Source organism: Quercus suber, unplaced genomic scaffold (assembly GCF_002906115.3).
Source record: "Quercus suber isolate HL8 unplaced genomic scaffold, Cork oak 2.0 scaffold_354, whole genome shotgun sequence".
Classification (NCBI taxonomy): domain Eukaryota; kingdom Viridiplantae; phylum Streptophyta; class Magnoliopsida; order Fagales; family Fagaceae; genus Quercus; species Quercus suber.
The window spans coordinates 8,803-29,675 of NW_027069806.1; the positions used below are offsets into that span (position 1 = coordinate 8,803).

General features: G+C 30.7%; 1 protein-coding gene across 1 annotated transcript; it reads left to right on the forward strand.

Moving 5' to 3' along the window:
- Positions 1–17,864: 17,864 nt before the first annotated feature.
- LOC111988593 (transcription factor PRE3) lies at positions 17,865–19,502 on the forward strand. Its single transcript, XM_024020383.2, has 2 exons — positions 17,865–18,332; positions 19,096–19,502. Exons 1-2 carry the CDS (start codon positions 18,207–18,209, stop codon positions 19,243–19,245), a joined length of 276 nt encoding a protein of 91 aa, XP_023876151.1. The 5' UTR covers positions 17,865–18,206; the 3' UTR covers positions 19,246–19,502.
- The last annotated feature ends 1,371 nt before the right edge of the window (positions 19,503–20,873 follow it).

Sequence of the window (20,873 nt, forward strand, 5' to 3'; positions counted from 1 at the left end):
TCTTGGACAGACTTGATGACTTCAACACTTGACCTTGAAACATTGTTTCTTGAAGTATTAAAAACACCTAGAACTACCCAATTACAAGTAGAGTGCGTTTTGTCAAAGGATTAGCCAATTTACATAAATAAGTGACATATGTTCTTAAACAAGTTAAAACATATATGTCCTAACATATATATATATATATAAGAACTGGAAAATTACATTTTACCATCTTTAACTTCATGTTACATTTTGCATCCTGAACTTTTTGAATACATGTTTTGCACCCTAAACTATGACCCATATTACACTTTGCACCCTGCCGTTAAGTTTGCTGTTAACTTGAATAAAAATTCAAACTTTATGGTGCAAAGTGTAATAAGGAATATAGTTTAGGATGGTAAAGTGTAATTTATCTCTTATTTTTAAAGTATTGAGAAGAGGGGTCATTAGGTATTTTCATATTGTGCAAAGTGTAATAAGAGTCATAGTTTAGGGTGCAAAATGTAATAAGGAATATAGTTTAGGATGGTAAAGTATAATTTATCTCTTATTTTTAAAGTATTGAGAAAAAGGGTCATTAGGTATTTTCACATTGTGCAAAGTGGAACAAGAGTCATAATTTATGGTGCAAAATGTAACATGAGGTATAGTTTATGGTAATAAAGCGTAATTTTCCCTAAAAGACAAGAACGGTAGAACAAGATCTATTTTCTTTAACTTTTATTTCTCTACTTGGTTGTCTTTATAAATTTTTTTTTGTTTATATTTTTAATATATATAAAATTGAAAATGATAAGGTGGGTAACTGTTTCATAATGGAGCCAACCTCAGATAACTATAAGCAGGTAAACTATAATTATTATTATTATTATTATTTTTTTACTTTCATAGTTTCATTTATAATTTTTTTTTAATAATTTAATCATTCTCTTGTCAACTCATAATACCACACGTTAAACTTTTATTGTTAATAAGTAACAGCTTTCCTTTCTTTTTAATTTAGATAAATAATAAAAAAACATTCCTTGAGGTTTGGGATAATGACATTCCACACAAAAACTTAAGCGAATTGACATTTTTTTTTTCACAATTGAATGAGGACAAATTTTTGCAACAAACTTTATATATATATATATATATATATGTTGGGTTAGGATTTGTGGCCCAAGCCCAGAACAATGAATTTTTAGAGAATGGGTGAAAGACCTAGATTGATTATGGAATTGACAACAGTTAATCACAACCTACACGTATAAACCAACATGAAGTTACTCATAAAAAATGGAATGACTTGGTTTTCGAAGAGGCATATCATTGATCATATAGCGGTTACAATTCTTAAAACTACAGTAAGGTTTTTTTTTTTCTTTTTTTCTCTCTCTTTTCTCAGGAGCCTCCTTCCTTTATATATCCTCCCTTCTCCTCATCTCCATCGTTCACTTGTACCTCATCCGTGAGCTTACTTGAGTATATGTCATGTCAAGCATCTCCTTTAGCTTTGTGTGAGTGGCGGTAGGTGAGGTTACACTGTTCAGGGGTCTTCTCCACATAAATGCGGTCAGAAAAGTTGCTGCAAAGCCTTAAATACGGTGGTAGCAGCTTTCTCTTTAGATATTTCTTCATCCTTATCGTCTCCAAGTAAACTCAGAGCTTATCTTGATCAGGAGGAGTCCTCGGAAGATCATTTTGACCTTTTATACGTTCAATTGATCCATACTATTCGCGTCAGAGGAATATAATCTCTTCAGACAGAAGGCGACCTCTTCGGATTGTAATCACTTTTCTTTCTGGGGGTCCCTCTTCCAGATGGGACTTGCTCTTATCTCTCCTTCTCTTTGGACGCACAGTAATCCTCACATAGGGCTCTAGGCCCACTACATTAGACTGGGCCTTTTCCCCACACAATAGTCCCTCAAAATTTTAATTTTTCCCTCGCATCCGAGGAGAAAGAATAAGATTTTGACCTGCCACGTAAGGAAAGAGAAATAAAAAAGTTTAAAAGAGAGAACTCGTAAATACCCCAGTTTACACGTGCGTGGGCATAGAGACAAGCGCTTCATTATTGCCGTTGTCAGTTCCGTATTCCCAAAGCGTTGTATTAATTACTCCAGGCGGCGTTTTGTCTTTTGCATCCAACGGTGGATTGTTGATCCAACGAACAGGGTTCTTCTTCGGGATTTGGACAGGATGAATTACACCCTTTCACCTGTCCCCGTATATAAGCCCTCAGAGGAGGTTATTTTTCTTTACTTTACGCATCCTCAGAATACTCAGCGACTCATTCATTCAAAACCCTTCAAGCGTCTTCGATTTTTTGTCTTCTTTCCTTCCAGGATCTACCAAGAGTCCATTTTGAGTTCAGAGATTGTTCTCAACTCTCTCGTGTGTAAGTTTTGGCATCTTTTGGTCCTTATTTTCTTCTCGGCTAATATTTTCAACCTTCGAAACCCGTTTCTTGGTCATTGCTTCAATCATTCTCTAAAAATGGGTAAATTCCAACATCTCGTCGATAGTCCGCGCTTGATAGAGGAATTTAAGCGAACTTATGGCATACCGCGGGGGGTGAATCTGAGATATTGCCCTCCGGAGCAGATACTAACGGCCGAAGAGAGGGAGGTCTAATCCTAATGATAGCCTTCATCGAAGGGAAGACCTCTAATGGGTTCCATCACCTTGAACTACCTTCGCAACCATAGACTCTCTCCTGAGCAGTGCGGCGCCCAACACTTTAGGATACTAGGAGCTATCGATGCCTTGAACTACAATTAGGATTAGGGCTGACCTGGCATGACCTGGTACATATGTATGAGTGTCATAGCCAAAAAGGGGCGGGATACTACCTTAAATCCCGATCGACATCGTGATTGTTTCTGCCTGCAGAGAGAGAGAGAGAGAGAGAGAGAGAGAGAGAGAGAGAGAGAGAGTAACAATGTCTAAAATTGTGAAGCTTCAAAATCAAAATTCTATGTGATAAAATATTATGAAGCCAACTAAAATTGAAACATCTTTGGAGTATATTTTATAGATGGAGATTAATATATAATGCTCTAGGAATATAATAATATTGGATTCTCTCCTCTCAGTCATATGAATGGTCCCACTATAAATTTAATTAATATGATTCAATATTATGTGAAATGAGAAAAAAATACGACATTGTTGTACTAAAGACCAAAGAGTATTGTATAATTACTCGTTATAGATTACAGACATTAAAGGGGTAAGTAGCCCTAGGCAGCTGAAATAATCTTATTGATCTAGGTGTCAAAAAATAAAGTAATTATGTGTATTAACCCACGAAATATTTTTTAATCCTATAATTAATAAAATTAATAGAAAACCTTTTGAAAAAATATTAAAGTATTAGAACGATTAACAATAAACAGAACGTAGCTTATCACATCAAAAATCAATATTTAGTGTCAACTATATATAAATAATATTGGTTTGGTGAAAAGGGCCTGTTGATTGGGGTTGAAGTATATATGTCTTATATAGGTCCATCATTTTATCAAGAATTGAATTTCTTTTCTTTGTTTCCTATTCTGCCATTTTCATGCAACCAAGAAATACAATTGCATGTTATTGTGTAGGCCCCAGGGGAGAGATGAATGTTAATTCCCACGTAAAATAAGTCATTGAAGGAGGTTGTCACTAACTCTAAGAATAGTACGACTATGAGAGATTAGAGAAAACTAATCATACATTGGATTGCCAGAGCATAATGCCAACTCGCTCTTTCAGAAATGCAAGTTGCAGCAAAATTTAATAGCAAGAAATGGGTTAAAATCCCCTTATAATACATGTAATGATAGACAAGGTTTAGATCCCTATACACTAATACAGATTAGAGAAGTTGGAACTTTAGGGACCAGTTTGATAAAAAGCTATGCATTGGATAGAAGACCTTTTATTTTATTTATTTATTTTGATTCATTAGAGATCACTCTTGCCCATGGACTAAGGAAAAAGAAGATATACAGTACGTATGTTGTTTCCTCGTATGAGTCATTCCACTTGGCTGTTGCAAACTAAGCAAAGTTTGAATTCAAGATTTAGGAGAGCCAATCAAACTATTAGACTGTCAGAAAGTACACTGTAATATAAATGAAACTTGGGACAAATTAATTCAATATCAGAAAGTCTGATTAAACCCACATGAAATGTAGCGGAAAGATTAAACAAAGTCTCTAATACTGAAGTAGAAAGTTTCTTAATCATTCATAGCATTGCTTTTCAAATTTTTAATAATTTTTTTAGTAATCCACTTGTGTTTATATATGTATTACATATAAAATAGGCAACAACTTAGTAGTTTATATAAATATAATTTCATTGTTAGCGTGTATATATATAACCTATTGTCTATTGTACAAGGAGATGCTCTTAATAGTCTTTCAAGTTGTGAATCATCTAAGGAAAAGCCTGTGTTCAGATATAGGTCAGGTTATAGATATAACATATGAGATCAAGTCAAAATGGCAAGCTATTTTCAATTCTCCTTTAATTTAGTGGGTGAATAGAGGATCAGAAAGTAAGTTGCACATGATTTAACAAAATGGGCTGCCAAATCTCTGTTTGAAGGTGAACTGTTCGGTGGTACGTACCCTTCCAAATAAGGATGATAACTTAAAACCTACTCTCTGCGTACCTGTCCTGACTACTGCCCCGAATTAGATGAGAATACCCGCTCCACCTAGCAAATGTGGATGAAAATGAGGTTTAATTCTTTCTCCTAAAGTAGGTTTTAGTAGATTAAAAGTAATTTAGTTGTAATTTAAAAATTGAGGGTTCAAACTAACTCTTGTATTTGTTACATTGAGCTTTTAGAGGTAGTGTGTACTATTGGTGGCCTTGTCTTGCCCCAACCCAATTATATTACAAAAAAATTAAAGATAGTGTAGTGTGTACACACGCGCGCGCGCGCGCGCACACACACACACACACATATATATATATTCTTTAGTTTTCAAACTATGAAATTATTTTATTGATGTGGGTGTATGTTCCAAACATTTTTATTATTATTTATTTTTTAGCTGTTGGACAATAATGCGTAAACTGGTCGTTGAACTTTTATGGATTATTAGTAACCAATAACTATAGACCATTATTGTCATGAATTGCCTATATACTACTATCACAATGTACATCCTTTCCTATAAGTCTTTGATTACTCTGTATTTCTAAATACACAATCTCTCTCTCTCTCTCTCTCTCTCTCTCTCTCTCTCATATTTTTCTATAATTTCATTTGTTTTACGAAAAGGCAATATTAGAGGGTTGTTCTTGAACTTCCGTGAGTGGAAATGTGCCCATCACGAAGGTTGACACTATAATATAATCTTAAGGGGTTATTTGGCTAAGAAAATCAGTTGCACTGAGTTTTACTCCAAGTGGCATAGATCAACTTTTAAGGACAACGCTTTCGCATTCTATAGCATTGTGAGATCGTTCTAAACTTCTTTTTATTTTATGTTTTTTCAAATTATTTGAGTTATTATATGTTGTATCAAAACTTGTTTATTCACTAAAATATTTCCAACATATTTTAGTGTTGTATTATTGAGTTTATATTTTTATGAGATTTAAATTATTTATGATTTTTTATTTTGTACTTGAGTTGTTTTTGTAGTTTTTTTTTTTTTTTTTTAAATACTTGAATTGTACGTTGTATTATTGCTATACTTAAAGAATATTTTGTAACCTTAGATCTTGATTTTGATGTTTAGTAAGTTTTAATATGATGTAGGTTGTATTTTAAGTAAAAATTTAAATATTTTCTACTACTGCTTCACTCAGGGACGGAGGCATACATTGACCATGGGGCAATGACCCCCCCCCCCCTTAATTTTTTTTAGAAATATATCAATATATATGTATGTATTAATTTTAGCAAATTTGTTCTATAAAATTACATTTTGACCCCTTAATAATATCATTAATTCTTTTTAGAGTAACCTTATAGTCACTAACTTAACTACAACATTTTTACAAACTGTTGAGGTTTAAATTCTTATTGATTCACATCTGGGTCTATTTTTTACATCACATTTTTACTTACTAATAATCACTCACTATATTAGCAATATACCTCTAACATTTTCCTCATTTTAAAGGTCATTAAAAAATTTATAAATCTAAAATCTAAAACAATATATACTAACCCAAAAACATTTGTGCAACAACAAAAATCACCAATAGCAAAGCTAAAAAAATTAAATCAAGTTAATGAATTTCACTCAAACAAACAAGTGGCCCTTTAAAAAATTTTCAATAGAATAATTTTTTTTTATTCAACGGACGCACACATCAAAAAAAAAAAAAAAAAAAAAAAAAAAAAAACCCTCAGTGGCTAAGAATCCGCTGAACTAGAGGTCAGAGTCACCTCCCCTTAACTCAAAGTCCCGGCTCCGTCCCTAGCTTCACTGGTAGAAAATAGGAAACCCCCCTTGTTATCATACGTAATTCCAAAACCTGAACCAATAAAGAACTCAATTAATTTGTTATGATTTATGACATTATGGAGTCTTTTGTATTGTTTTGTTTTTTGTTTTGTTTTAGTGTTATTGTAGGTTCCGCCATGCTTTCTTTTTTGTTGCAGCAATATGGTGTTTTTGAATTGTTGGTCTTGCTATACTATCTTATATATATATATATATATATAACCTGCTAAAGTAACTGTTGTGATTGATCACCTTAATTTATAATAAAATCTTAAACTTTTGGATGGGGCTTAATGCAAACCTCTTCTCTAATTTATTAGAAGAAAACCTCTATTCCACACTGTAGGGCAAGATTACTCAAATAAATGGATAAATATATATTCACCTTATATGCTGGCCTACCAATAGAAAGTTGTGTGCCCAAAACCATAAATCAAGAGATTACCACCTTCATCAAGCTTTGGAGGGTTAATAGCCATGGAATGATATATTACCCAATGTGTAGAATATTGATATGGCCTTTAAACCCATAAAACGGAAAACATACATAGAGGCAAAAAGAAGACCATCCTTACAAAACTCTAGGAGGATTTAAATAAAAACCAATCAAGGACTCAAAAATAAAATAAAATAAAAAACTCAAGGAGCTAGTGACTTTAGTCCTACCTAGAAACTTGTTACTGGTTATTCAAATGTATGCACGGTGGAATCGTGAATTAATGCATATAGTGTTTGCAAATCAATAAAGTTTATTTCATCCCAACCATTTGTTCTCATTTGTAGATATATATGACATAGTTTTGCTCAATCGATGCATGGATGGAAGAGAAGATGCTTCTTTTAAGTCATACACGTGCACTTGTTTTTCAACTTCTGACTTCTAACTGAGCTTCTTCTTTCTAATCCTTTGAACGCCATATTAACTAGTATTTTGACTGCAACCTAGTAACGTAATTCATATACGCATAGAAATACACACAATTTATATTAGGGTTTGATTAATATGTGCTCTTAGAATATACATTAATCATCAATTTTAGGAGAATTATTTATATTAAATGTAACGGATCATGTTAACGGCTGTTTTTAGGGAAATTATTAATATAAACAATTTTAGAAAATTTTTGACACAATTTTAATGAGAAATATAAAAAACTGTAAATTAATTTCTTTCTTCTTTTCTCATATAAAGTTTTTTTTTTTTTTTTGGACACAAGATAGAATCTACTCTAGCCTAAATTAAGTATATATGTGTGTGAAACTCCTTCTTGGAGACTTGAACCCCAACTCTTATTCCTTACACCCTACAAACACTTATACTTGTAGAATGACCATCGCACCGAGAGCATGCAGTGGTTCATATGAAGTTTTTAAAATATCTCTTAAACCAATGTCTTTAAAGTATTTGTTGGCTTTTCCCTAAATGTAATTACTCACTAATATTATGAAGAGTCATGTTAATAGATACCCTTATGACAATTGTTAATATATCATATTAAGAAAGTTTTAATACAACTTTAATGAAAAATATAAAAAGATATCAAAAAAATTAATTGTTTTATCATTTTTTCATAAAATGTTTCTCAAAATAGTTCCTAGGGCATTGATTAACATTTCTCTATAAGGATTATTGTGAACATTTTTACTTGCTCACGAGCATATGACAAGAAGCGTAATCATAAAATATGTCAATAAAAATAGAATGAACCAAACTGTTCTTACTCAGAGGACTACTAGACAAAAAAAAAAAAAGAAAAAGAAAAAAGAAAAAAGGAAGAGCACCTTTTATTTAAGAAATACTCCTGCATTACGTAAAAACAAAAGAAAAAAAATTATGAACCCCGGCTAGCTAGTGGATGTCATCATGTCAATAATATATAAGTTCGAAAATATTTTAACTCAATTTAATTTCGATTCAGTTTTGAAACTTGAAAGTGAAGATCAGATAAAGCTGATTATACTGTAATAAAGTATAGGGCAATGATAGTACTCTCACACTCATTTTTTTTACACTCACTTTCATGTGTGGCATTTTTTTCCGCCTTTTGCAATGTGAACATTTCTGCACTAATTGTAGATATTAATTTGTATAAAACAATAGATACAAATGAGTATAAAAAAATATTTTTCATTAAGTATAGAGCTCCTTTCACAGTATAGTATCCTCAAAAGCATTAAAGGTGCTGCTTCTTCAAATATAATTTTAACATCAAATGATTTTTAAAAATTTTGTGGTTTTATTTGCATTTTAAATTTATGAAAATTGAATATAACCATTAGAAAGATGCCCATTATCTTGAAACAAATGAAGAGGATCCTGATCCAAAGTTATACTTAATGTGCGCTTAAACTTGTAAATGTGTAATAAAAGACAAAGTCAATCTTCATTATTTTTTTTTTCTCTTTTTGGAGAAGTACCGTTTCTTTAATTAGAAATTTTCTATGGGTTATAAGTACCCTTGCAAATTTAATTAGATGTGAAAATTTGTTTTATGCATGATTTAGGAAGAGAGAAGAACCATGGTTTTTGAGTAGAGTTTGTGGTGTACATTTGTGTTAGAACCATTTTTTCCCTTCCTTGTATGTATGTGTTTGTTTCTCATAAACAAAAAGAAAAAGAAAAAATAAAAAAGAAAAATCAATCCACAAGATAAAACAAACGGCTAATAATCCATTACATAAGAAAATTATTTTTACAATAGAGTTTATATATAATAACCCTACCCCATACAAAATTTCAAAATACCCTATTACCATATCGCGGGCAACACCAACCTATTATTCATCCTGGCAAAACAAACTTTAATTAAACACTAACATACGGTCTTATGAGCTTTGCTTCTTTCCATTCAGCTTGTTATTCTCTACTCTACTCGCTTCACTCCACTCTACAATATATGTTCAAAAAACTTTTTTTTTTTTTTCCTATTTTAGAGTCATAAAACTCCTAATTCAGTGGCGCAATAATATATATGAGCCAACTCCAAAATAGTTATATAAGCTATTTTAATTACATCATGACTTACGATAATATAAATGGTCTTGTCGGTTGACCAATAACCCTCTATACCTACACAGATAAAGCTATGGTTTGGCCTAGGATACGCATTACTAAATCACACATGCCCGATTCTCAAAAAAAAAAAAAAAAAAAAAATCACACATGCCCATTATTAAACAAACCCATCCGTATATGGTCGGTGTTTAAGCAATTTTAAGTGTTAACTTTGACGGTTAAATATAGCTCTCATTCCTAAGCTTCTCTTTCACCGACGTAATCAATAGCTATAGATAGAACAAAAGGAAAGAAAGAATATATATATATATATATATATCTTTAATTTAATTCCTGTGGATTCGAGGATTAAAGAAATGCAAGAAAACACAGAGATAATAATTAAGTTTATTATAGTACACAGAGAGCATATGCTAAGAAGATCAGTTTATATCTTTCTTGGAGTCTCAAAACTCAAAGATTTTTGCTGTTAAAAAATACTAGGGCATTGGATTTGAATGAGAATAAAGAAATAAGGGTTCCTCGTGACTTTAAGCACAGTCCTCGCTGTCCATGATCAAGGTCATGTGCCCCGAGATGCACGCTGAGCAAAGTACTATCCATCAATGGTTAAAAACTCTCAAAAATCCCCACCATGCTTCCCACAAATCTGATTAATGCTTTGTTTGTTTGTGCTAAGAACAAGATTGGCCGACTCGAATGTGAAAAAATATCTTCAAAAACTTCGGGAGCTTCTGTAAATGGACAGACTTTTTTATAATAATGGTTTGGAGGAAAGTCTTGGAATTTGGATAGTATGACACTTTTCACCCAATGGAAAAAGAAAACAAAGGACTTGACGGTTTGGAGTAGAGTTGGAGAAATTATGCTTTTCTTTTCTTATATTTGTGGTAAATTTTACTGTGAATTTAATAAGTAAACCTTACTATGAATGTGAAAGGACAGATCATTATTCTTTGTGCTCCGAAAATACTTAAGAATTAATTATATTGATAAGAACTTTTTATAGAATCCTGTTAACAGATACTTTTAGATTATTTGTTAATGAATCATTTTAGATAAATATTAATACAATTTTCATAGGAAATATAAAAAGTTGTCAAACAAAAATCGACTGACTTTTTCTTCTAAAAATAATTTTTAAACCAATGCTCTCAGAACATCCAATAACTTTTCCCATTTTTATATAACGCTAATCACGTTAAGTTAACCTATATCTTTTCACACACAATTTTCCTTTTACTTCCTCAATAATTTTCATTTCTTTTTCTTTTTTTCTCTTCTATTTTTAGTAGAAAATATAAAATATTACGATTTCTTTATGCATTATTACAATGATGTTTTCATAGGAGGATCTTTTGCGAATTTCTTATGGAGGGGATGTTGTCATTTTAAGGGCATTACTATTTTTTAGTGTCCTTGAAGTAACAAAATTGGTTCATACCAAGTTTTGTCTTTATTGGCTAATTTTCTTCTACTAGAACAATAATAATAAAAGTAAAAAAGTTTTAGAATAGATAGTTTCAAAGTCTTCAATTCAATATTTGCAAGTTGTGCATTTCATCGAAGAGTAATACACAACTTAAAGGGGTGTGTTGGAAAGTATGACACTTTCCACAAAATAAAGGAATTTATTTTTGGAATAAATAAATGGATCAGAGCAATCAATTATGTTCATAAGGAATTCAAATCCAAATTATACATGTAAAAATTTATAGTTGCCCTATTTTTAAATTTTATAAATTTCATTATAAATATGAGTTCCCTTATAATGTGTCATGAACTTTTTATTTTTTTAATAATTCAATAGTTGAGGATGGAAAATTTGAACCATAAACAATTCCATTGAAATACAAAAAGGTGTTAATTAAGATATAAGGCTCTTGACTACTTTATTTTACCTAATGTAAGTGCGTAAAAGATGTACCTTTTTAATTTTTTGTGTTGTGGACATAGAACTTATCAAGAAAACAATATTAATTTTTTAGGTTCTTCCATTCTCATCTCTACTTTATTTTTCATAATACTTCAAATTTTGACAACAAGTTCCTCTAACGTATTACAAGGTGATTTAAATGACCATCAACACATTTAATCATATGATCTATAAAGGTCATATAACATTAATAATCTAAACAAAATACACGTTAATAATCATTAAAATAATGTAATAGGTCAATAGAAGTCACCAATAACAAGAAAACTTTATTCCTTACAAAGCATCTCAAGTAACAAAATTTTGCAATTTTGTCCTCTATAGAACTATGCATGCCAAGAAATAGGTAATACAAAAACACTTTTAAGAACTAATCATGATTTTTTTTTTTCTTGAAAGAGGAATAATATGCATATATAAGAGAAATGAAAAGTACAGAGAAGTTTAAAGTAAGTTAACACATACCAAGTTAATAGAAGACAAAATTAGGAAAAAAATTGATTCTCATCCTATATCCAAAAGAAAGTGGTAATCATAATATTGGGACGGTATCATATAAAATTTCATGTTGTGTTTGAAGGCTTCCTTGATATGCTAGTCTATCAATCATTGCATTTAATTTGCTTCTTGATATGTATGCCTAATCGAGAAGTCAAAGTTTGATCTCGATATGTATACTTCGTTTCTTGACCAAGGTAACATGAATAAGATCATAGGGATTCTACATAGTTTTTAGGATAATTTTTTTTATGTAGAGTTGTTAAAATCTTATTTATTCATTCTATAATAAGTATACTAAATTTTGCAACTTTATAAATAATTTAAATAAATATCAAAATAGTGATAGTTAAGGCATTTTTAAATGTTAATAAGGCAAATCTAATTCAATTATTTCAAAATGAATATATAGTATTTTCAGAACTCTATGGTATAGCTACTTTAAGAACTTTAAAAGATCTTAATCCAATTAGGATTAGTTAACGAAATACTTGATCACTTTTTTTAAAATGACGTTTATTTGGTGTTTGATCCGTAATAAGTAGAGAGCCAGAGAGATTTGTGGAATAAAGATTCTTCAAAGTTTTTTTTTTTTTTTTGATAATCAAAGATTCTTCAAAGTTACTAACACAAAAGTAATAACAACCAATCAACATATAACTAGATGATTAAAACCCTCTTGGTCCAGAAAGTTATTTCCGAGCAACTAACTTAGTCATAGGGATCACTATTTCCAAAGCTTTCCAATTATTCTTTTTTTTCAACCATTGGAGACCAAATGTTAAATAAAACCATTGCATTAAATTTATAATTATTAAAATCAACTACAATAGGCCGGAAATGAAGAATGTTGGAACAAGGGATTCTTCTACCTTAATTATGAGCATACAAAAGGAATTAGTTTAATGTAAAGTTTTGCTTAAAAACTTATTAATTATTTTTAGCATTAAACTAATAGAGTTATAGATTAATTTTTAGGGACCACACTATGTTTTTTTTTTTGTTTCTTTGGTCTATATTGGAGGCCACTTGAACCTATGATACAAATACACATTTTATACCCATGTTTTAAGTATACATTTGAAGTAACTTACCTGAATAACTACTCAATAAAATTATACTTTACAGATAATAACTTTGTTTGTCTTAATTAACTAGAACCTTACAGGTTGGATGGGAACGTAGGTTCGAGCCATTGTTAGAATTTAAATAATTAGTCATTTCTTCTTCATCAAAATTATAATAATTTTCATTAATTAATTTAATATTTATTAGATCTCCCAAGTCCCACCCTTTCTAGCCTCGGAGAGCCACAAAGGGAGAAACACACGTTTATTGATATATTTGAGTTGCAAAGTATCAAAAGGTTGTGGAAATTTCTATCTTTAATTTAAAAAAGAAAAAGAAAAAATGAAGTTGTTGTTGGAAATTAGATCAATCATATATATAATTATATAACAACTTGCCAGTTTTAGTAAATTAAACTTTAAGATTCCGAATCAAGAGCTCTTACATCAACACGAGGGCATGCAAAGAAGAAAATCAAAATAATCGTTTGTGTTCTATTACTATAAGTATTTTGAATTAATGTGCATAAACACTAATAGGTCGGCATGGAAAAAAGACAATTAAGAATCATGTGCACATTCTTTATGTGCCAATCAGGTTGCAGAAATAGATATATAAACTTTACCTCTTGTCAACTGATGCACTTAAATTAATTAATGTTCCCATCAGCCATTGCTGTTATAGCTAGACCTAATTCGTAGTAGATTTTTAGATAGAACTTTTATCATTGAATGGATCTTGATGATCATACCTTGATGCAATTAAAGAACATATCACGTTTAGTATCACTAATTCAAATTAGAGGAGCCAAAACAATTAAGAAAGCCAAGCATTTAGGCCTTACAGGCATGCAAAGTAAATTCACTTATGACCGGCTGAGTCCATTTTTCATGAATAAGAAATTACTACATATCTTCCATAGGGATATAATGAAAATTTAAGCTGTACTATTAAGGAATTGCTCAAGTATGAGTTCCCAATACCAAAGATTTATCTCAGCATGGCCGGCTTCATATAATTCTAGACCTAAGATGTTAGGCCATCATTTTGATATATAATTTTTAATTTGGTTTCCAGAGTCTAATTCTCAAATAGTTCTAAACTATGTTAATTAGTTTAAACTAATCAAAAACTCATCATCTTTTTGATAAAGTAATCCAACACTAAATAAATTTATTAAATTAGGTTTGATCTTCATTAAATAAATTCTAACTAAATTAGGTGTTTTATCCTAAAAATTCTCCCATTGTATTTTTTATTTATTACAACTTATTAATTAAATATGTTTCATATATATAATTTTAATTTTTTATCCAACTTTTTGGTGCATTTCCTAAGTTTTGCAACTCAACTAGTCTTAATAAAGGTTTAAGAATAATCCAATTTTAAAGACTACAGACCTCTAAAAAAGAGATCCAAATCAACTTCAAAATTTTTTATCTTTTATTTAGATAATTCTTTGTTATATGATGGAATTTTATCGGCAATAATATATATATATATATATATACACACACATACACACAAAAGTGGAGATTTCATACGAGAAAGTATGAGATTCTGTCAAATGGCACATTCCTTAAATCTCTCTTATTTAGGCTTTCATCTCATCAAAGTTTGCATCTATACCAAATTTTTAGTTCATTGAATGTGCCAATGGAGTAAATGCACGTATTAATTATTTATAGATGTGCACCAATTATATATATATATATATATATTGTAGGGGGTCTGAGGACCGAGGAGGATCAAATTAAGGGTCAGATTGTCTAACCCACATCCAAGGAAGTGAATGCATTCCAAGGACTCTCTTGCTCGAAGATGGCAGCATAATCAAAACAATGGGCCTCTTGTCATGTTTTGGCATGAGGAAAGGGGGTGGCAATGGACCGAGGAAAATATGAGGAAGTTTCCTGGAAGGAACAATTTCCTCCTCCGCATTAATGCCCTACACCAACCTTATTAGCTGTATTAATGAGGAAATGACCCTGAACAATAACTTTACAGCTATTAGCCCTTTCTACTACCTTTAGCAGAGTGTTGATGAGACAAGGGTCCTTAAGAACACCTTGAGACATACAGATGGAGGGTTAGGATGCAAGTAAGGGGGTATAAAAGGAGGGGGAGCATCCCAAAAAAGGGAAAAAATCATCCTGGGCAAGAAATGAAAGAAAAGAGAAAGTGAACAGTGTTTTGCTTGGTGAGGAGAACTTTTTCTCTCATCACCAACTTATGTTATGCCTTTCTGTTATCCTAGGCTCTTTGGTTCATAAGTTAAACTTAGTGTGAAATTGCAATTGAACTATTTACCCACTCTCTAAAGAAATTTTATTGTTGGGCTTGATTTAGAGGACAAAACATCATTGTTCTTAGTTGGCTTGGGCCTTTAATTTCCGAGCACCTACTATATATATATATATATATAAGTATTTTATATGTTCTTTAAAGTTTTTATGTAAGAAAGCAAAAACCTTATATAAAAGTCCATGTAGTTCTATCATGTGACACTTTGTTAAAGTAGTTTTTTATATAGCTTTCCACGTCACATTTTTTATTATATATATTTTGGATTATAATAAATATTAATAGGATGTTACTACTTTCACTAAGTATTTAACCTACCACTATCATACTTCAATAAAGTAAACGTGCCAACATATATTTTCTATGATATTTTCATAAGCCAACTAAACATTAACATTATATTATAAAAATTTTATGCTAACTCCAACGCATTGAAGAAATAAAACTATGATTAAACAAACAATCAACTTATTACACCACATGTTTCTAAAAAAAATAAACTTATTACACCACATAATAACTAATTTCTAATTTTATGGCATTTACTCTATAGTCTAAATTCTTCATGCCCTTAATTTTTTGTATTACATTAATTTAACAAAAATTTCTTCATGCTATTGCAACATTACTTTATGTTATTACTTTAAAATATTTTAAACATTTTATTAACCTTCTCGTATAGTAGCTTACAGCATTGTCCACGTATCGCGTAGGCCCATTGCTAGTTACACAAAAGATGAGAATTTCAAAACCTGTACTTAAGTAAACAAGTTGAAAAATCAAAAAGTAAAAAAATTGTTGTCAAACACTAATTAAGACCATGGTGAAGACAATATTTATAGAAATATTGGAATATAAAACTTAATTTCGTAAACTAATTTTTGTTATAAACACGTTTTGAGTTCCTAGTTATGTCCATCTCGTAAATTATATCCACCTTGAAGCTCAAGAAGTAAAGGAATTCATCTATCACCCAGATTATCAATTACTCAAGACTTCAAGTTATACATACTTGATTTATTATCCCTTTGCTGTTAGCGACTTGCGGAACTTATTTTTATTTTTATTTCCTTTTTGGAATGTGAATTTAAACTTAAAAACTTTATGTTGAAAATGTTAATTAAGTTATAAGACTTTTGGTTGTTAAACTTACAAATTATATATAAATAAAACATGAAAAATTGGTGTAAGGGTAACACTCAGACCTTAGCGACTTGCCGAATTTATTTTTATTTTTATTTTCTTTTTGGAATGTGAATTTAAATTTATATACCCTCTGTTAAAAACACTAAAAATTATCAGTTGAGTTATAAAACTTTTGGTTGTTGAACTTACAAATTATATATAAATAAAACGCAAAAGATTGGTGTAAGAATAACACTTGGACCTTAGCGACTTGCCGAACTTATTTTTATTTTTATTTTCTTTTTGGAATGTAAATTTAAACTTATAAACTTTACGTTGAAAATAATAAAATGTGTCAGTTGAACTGTAAGATTTTTGGTTTTTAAACTCACAAATTATATATAAATAAAACGCGAAAGATTGGTGTACGGGTAACTCTTGGACCTTAGCGACTTGCCGAACTTATTTTTATTTTTATTTTCTTTTTGGAATGTTAATTTAAACTTATAAACTCTACGTTAAAAATACTAAAATGTATCAGTTGAGTTACAAGACTTTTGGTTGTTGAACTTACAAATTATATTTAAATAAAACGCGAAAGATTGGTGGAAGGGTAACACTTGGACCTTAGCTACTTGCCAAACTTATTTTTATTTTCTTTTTGGATTGTTAATTTTATACTTATAAATTATTTGTTGAAAACACTAAAAAATATAAGTTGAACTATAAGACTTTTGGTTGTTGAACTTACAAATTATATATAAATAAAATGCAAAAGATTGATGTAAGTGTAACAATTGGGACCATAGCGACTTGCCGAACTTATTTTTATTTTTATTTTCTTTTTAGAATATGAATTTAAACTTATAAGCCCTACGTTGAAAACACTAAAAAGAGTTAGTTAAGTTATAATACTTGTTAAATTTACAATATATATATATATATATAATATATAACGCGAAAGATCAATGTAAGGGTAACACTCGAGAGTTATTGAGGCCACGTGGCATGCCATGCATGTAGTTAAGGGGTGGAACATGGTGTGTTGTGTTAGGGTTGACTAGTCAAAAAACTAAAAAAACAACTCCTCACATAGCAATGAGCAATTTGGCTGTTCCTTAAAAGCATATTAGCTTTGCAAGTGGAGAGTGAAGATACTGGTGAGGTTGTTCTTGTATATTATATTTTAATTTTATTCCAATCAAATACATAATATATAGTTTAATTAACAAAAAAAAAAAGCTTATTAATTCTTAGAAGAATTACATGAAAAGCAATTTAACATTGTTATTATTAGAAGAAAGTATAGCAATAAAATAAACATAATATTGCGTGTAGAGACTGACACACATCACACAAAAACACACACACATAGAGAGAGAGAGAGAGAGAGTCATCAAACTTTTCTAGAGATACGCCATACTGTCCAGAGTGTCCTCCCTCTGTGTTTTCCCAAAGTTCGGTTTGATCTCAAACTCAAAGTGGGTCTCTTTCTCTCTCAAAACCCCTATTTAAATAGAGGCTTAGACCACTTCTTTCTCCCATGCAATTGTATTCTGTATTTCCCATCCCAACACCCACTACTTGTGTTCTTGTGCAATTCATTCATACTCTTTCTACTTCATCTAATTTCAAAGTGACCAGTACTATCTTTTTGTCCATAACTTCATTGTCTCCGACACTGTCTCTATCACCATTTCTCTTTTGAAAGTTGTTTGTTTCTCTCTCTGACATACAAATCTCCTTCTCATTTGTCTCCTTCACTTCTCTCATTTTCACCTCCCTCTCTTTCTCTCTTTTTCTCTCTCACATTACCATAATAAACATGTCTAGCAGAAGGTCACGGTCGAGGCAATCTGGTGGTTCAAGGATCACTGATGATCAGATCAACGATCTTGTTTCCAAGTTGCAACAGCTTCTTCCTGAGATTCGTGATAGACGCTCTGACAAGGTATTGTATTTATTCATTGTTTTCATTTTCTTTACTTGCCTATTCTATTGGTTATACATGTTATGTCACAATGCATTTTTTGCTTGTTTATTAGTTTCCTTTGATATGGGTTCTTCAGTCTCCTTTTGAGCCCTTAAATTCACCTCTAATATTTACTAATACCTAACACTTAATTACTCTCACAAAAATAAATATGGAATAATTTTAGTTAGAACATTTTTTTTTTTTACCGTCCTTACAAAAACTGGAGAGGAAAAACTTGAATCCAAATTCTCTTAACGAGAGAGATCAGACAATATCATTGAGTCTTGAAACTCTTGACTAGTTATGTCATATATTCTCTATAGGAAAGAGATAAGACAATCATTAATTGAAACCATAAGACTTTTGACTAATTAAACATACTTAGATGTAACTTTAAAATTAATGCTTGACATAGAAGTCATTGATCCACAAAATGAGAGATTTTTTATTACCTCAAAGTTTTTCTTCATTTTAGCTGCCACTTGCCACACTTGCTACTGGGTAGATATATACAACCATAGTTTTATTTATTTATTTATTGAATTACAACCATAGTTTTTTTTTTTTTTTTTTTGCTATACTTGGAAGTGTTTATTACTTTATTTATGGCTACATTAAATTGATTGAATTGAATGTATAATGAGTGTACTTGCTTCTTTGTTTTTTTGTTCATGGAGTGTGTCCGTGTGAATGTATTAACTAATTCAGCATGCATTTATGACTATATATCTATGTGCAGGTTTCAGCTGCCAATGTGTTACAGGAGACGTGCAACTATATTAGAAACTTGCATAGAGAGGTTGATGATCTAAGTGAGCGACTGTCTGAGCTATTGGCTACTACAGACGCTGCCCAAGCTGCTATAATTAGGAGTTTACTTTTGCAGTAAAGCTAGCTAATTAAGGAAAAAAAATTAAGGCTAAATTAGCAGTTCACTTATGCTAGCTACGTACCCTTCTGCTTTGGTACTCCTCTTTCTAGGTTTCGTTACAAGATCACTAGAATGTAGCAGTTGAACTATTAATCTTCTTTTTTTTTTTTTCGCAAAGCTATGTTCAAAAATATAATAAAGGGTCCTCCCAGCTTTCACAAATTAATTGTCATTGACAGATTTAAATATGCAAGAAAATTAAAAGCTTACGTTAATGGAATTATTTGCATGTAGCGTAAATTATACCATTGATTGAAATTAAAATTAAAAACAATAAAATATGAAACTTTTTACATTTTTTTATTGGTAAGTTACACAAATACTTAATGGATATACGAATTCATACCAACTTGTGAGATTTCAACTTGTTCTCACAAGCTTTGTAGCTGAATTGGCACCTCCCCATGCACAAAGTGCTTGGGGGTCTAGGGGGGAAGGGGTTCGAGCTGCGGGATTAGCAGCATGTTGTAATTATTTCTCAAAAAAAAAAAAAAAAACTTGTTCTCACAAGCGGTAACATTAATGTGAACTAAGCCTTAGATAAAGCTTTTACAATGTTGGTCTTTCTGATTAGATTTAATCAATGTAAACCTTTTTAACGACTTTGGGTTAGATGAAGATATAATAATTAGATCACAATGATTACTTGATCGAAAGGTAACTAAAAGAATATCACCAAGTTGTATAAGGTCCCAAAAATAAAAATAAAAAATGACTTTTTTGTTAGAATCTTTCAAGTTTTTCCTTAATAAAGAATGTATAAGAAATTATTGAAATATTACAAGTGTTACTTTCAAAAATTACAAAATGGTGTAGTTACTAAGTTATTAAACCACGCGTATCACACTCACTAGTACTTAAGAATTTGATTGCCACATCTTACAATTGACACCACTGCAAAATGATTACAGAATCTTATAGCTTAAAGGTATTAAAAGTTGTTGTACCTTACCATCACTTAAAGAAGGCATATGTGTACTTGAATTCGACCAAGATATATTTAATTTGCACTCTAAGCCCTTTAACTATTGTTCAATTATTATAAAGCTAAAACTCTAGCTAGGTAAAAAAAAAAAAAAAAAAAAATTAACAAATTAAAACTCTACCAAGTATAATTGGGGGTGGTGAAATTTGAACATGAATATCTTTGTTAAAAACAGTAAAAAGTATCAGTTGACAACAAGACTCGTGACAACTCTAGCTAGTTTCATAACTATGTCACAATGAAAATAATTTAGTTTTAGTCCCTACTCTCCTTCTTGCTGAGAGTATGGGTAACCCTACATAAAAGCTGCATAAGGGTTTACTTTTTACAACTTTACTCCATTAACAATTTGAAATTTGCAAGTAAGAAATCATCGGATATGCAAGCCATTCATTGGTGAAGAGAGAGTTCCATCACTAGATTTTGCATATTTGTGGGATCGAAGTATGTAGATCCATGCTACAATATTGACTTTCACAAAGTAATTGACGTGATCAATTTTGAATGCAGGACAAGGGGTCATGATGAGATAACTATATGTGCAATTCAATTTGATGAGTGAGTCTGGTTTGAATTGAACTAACAAACTCAGAAATTAATT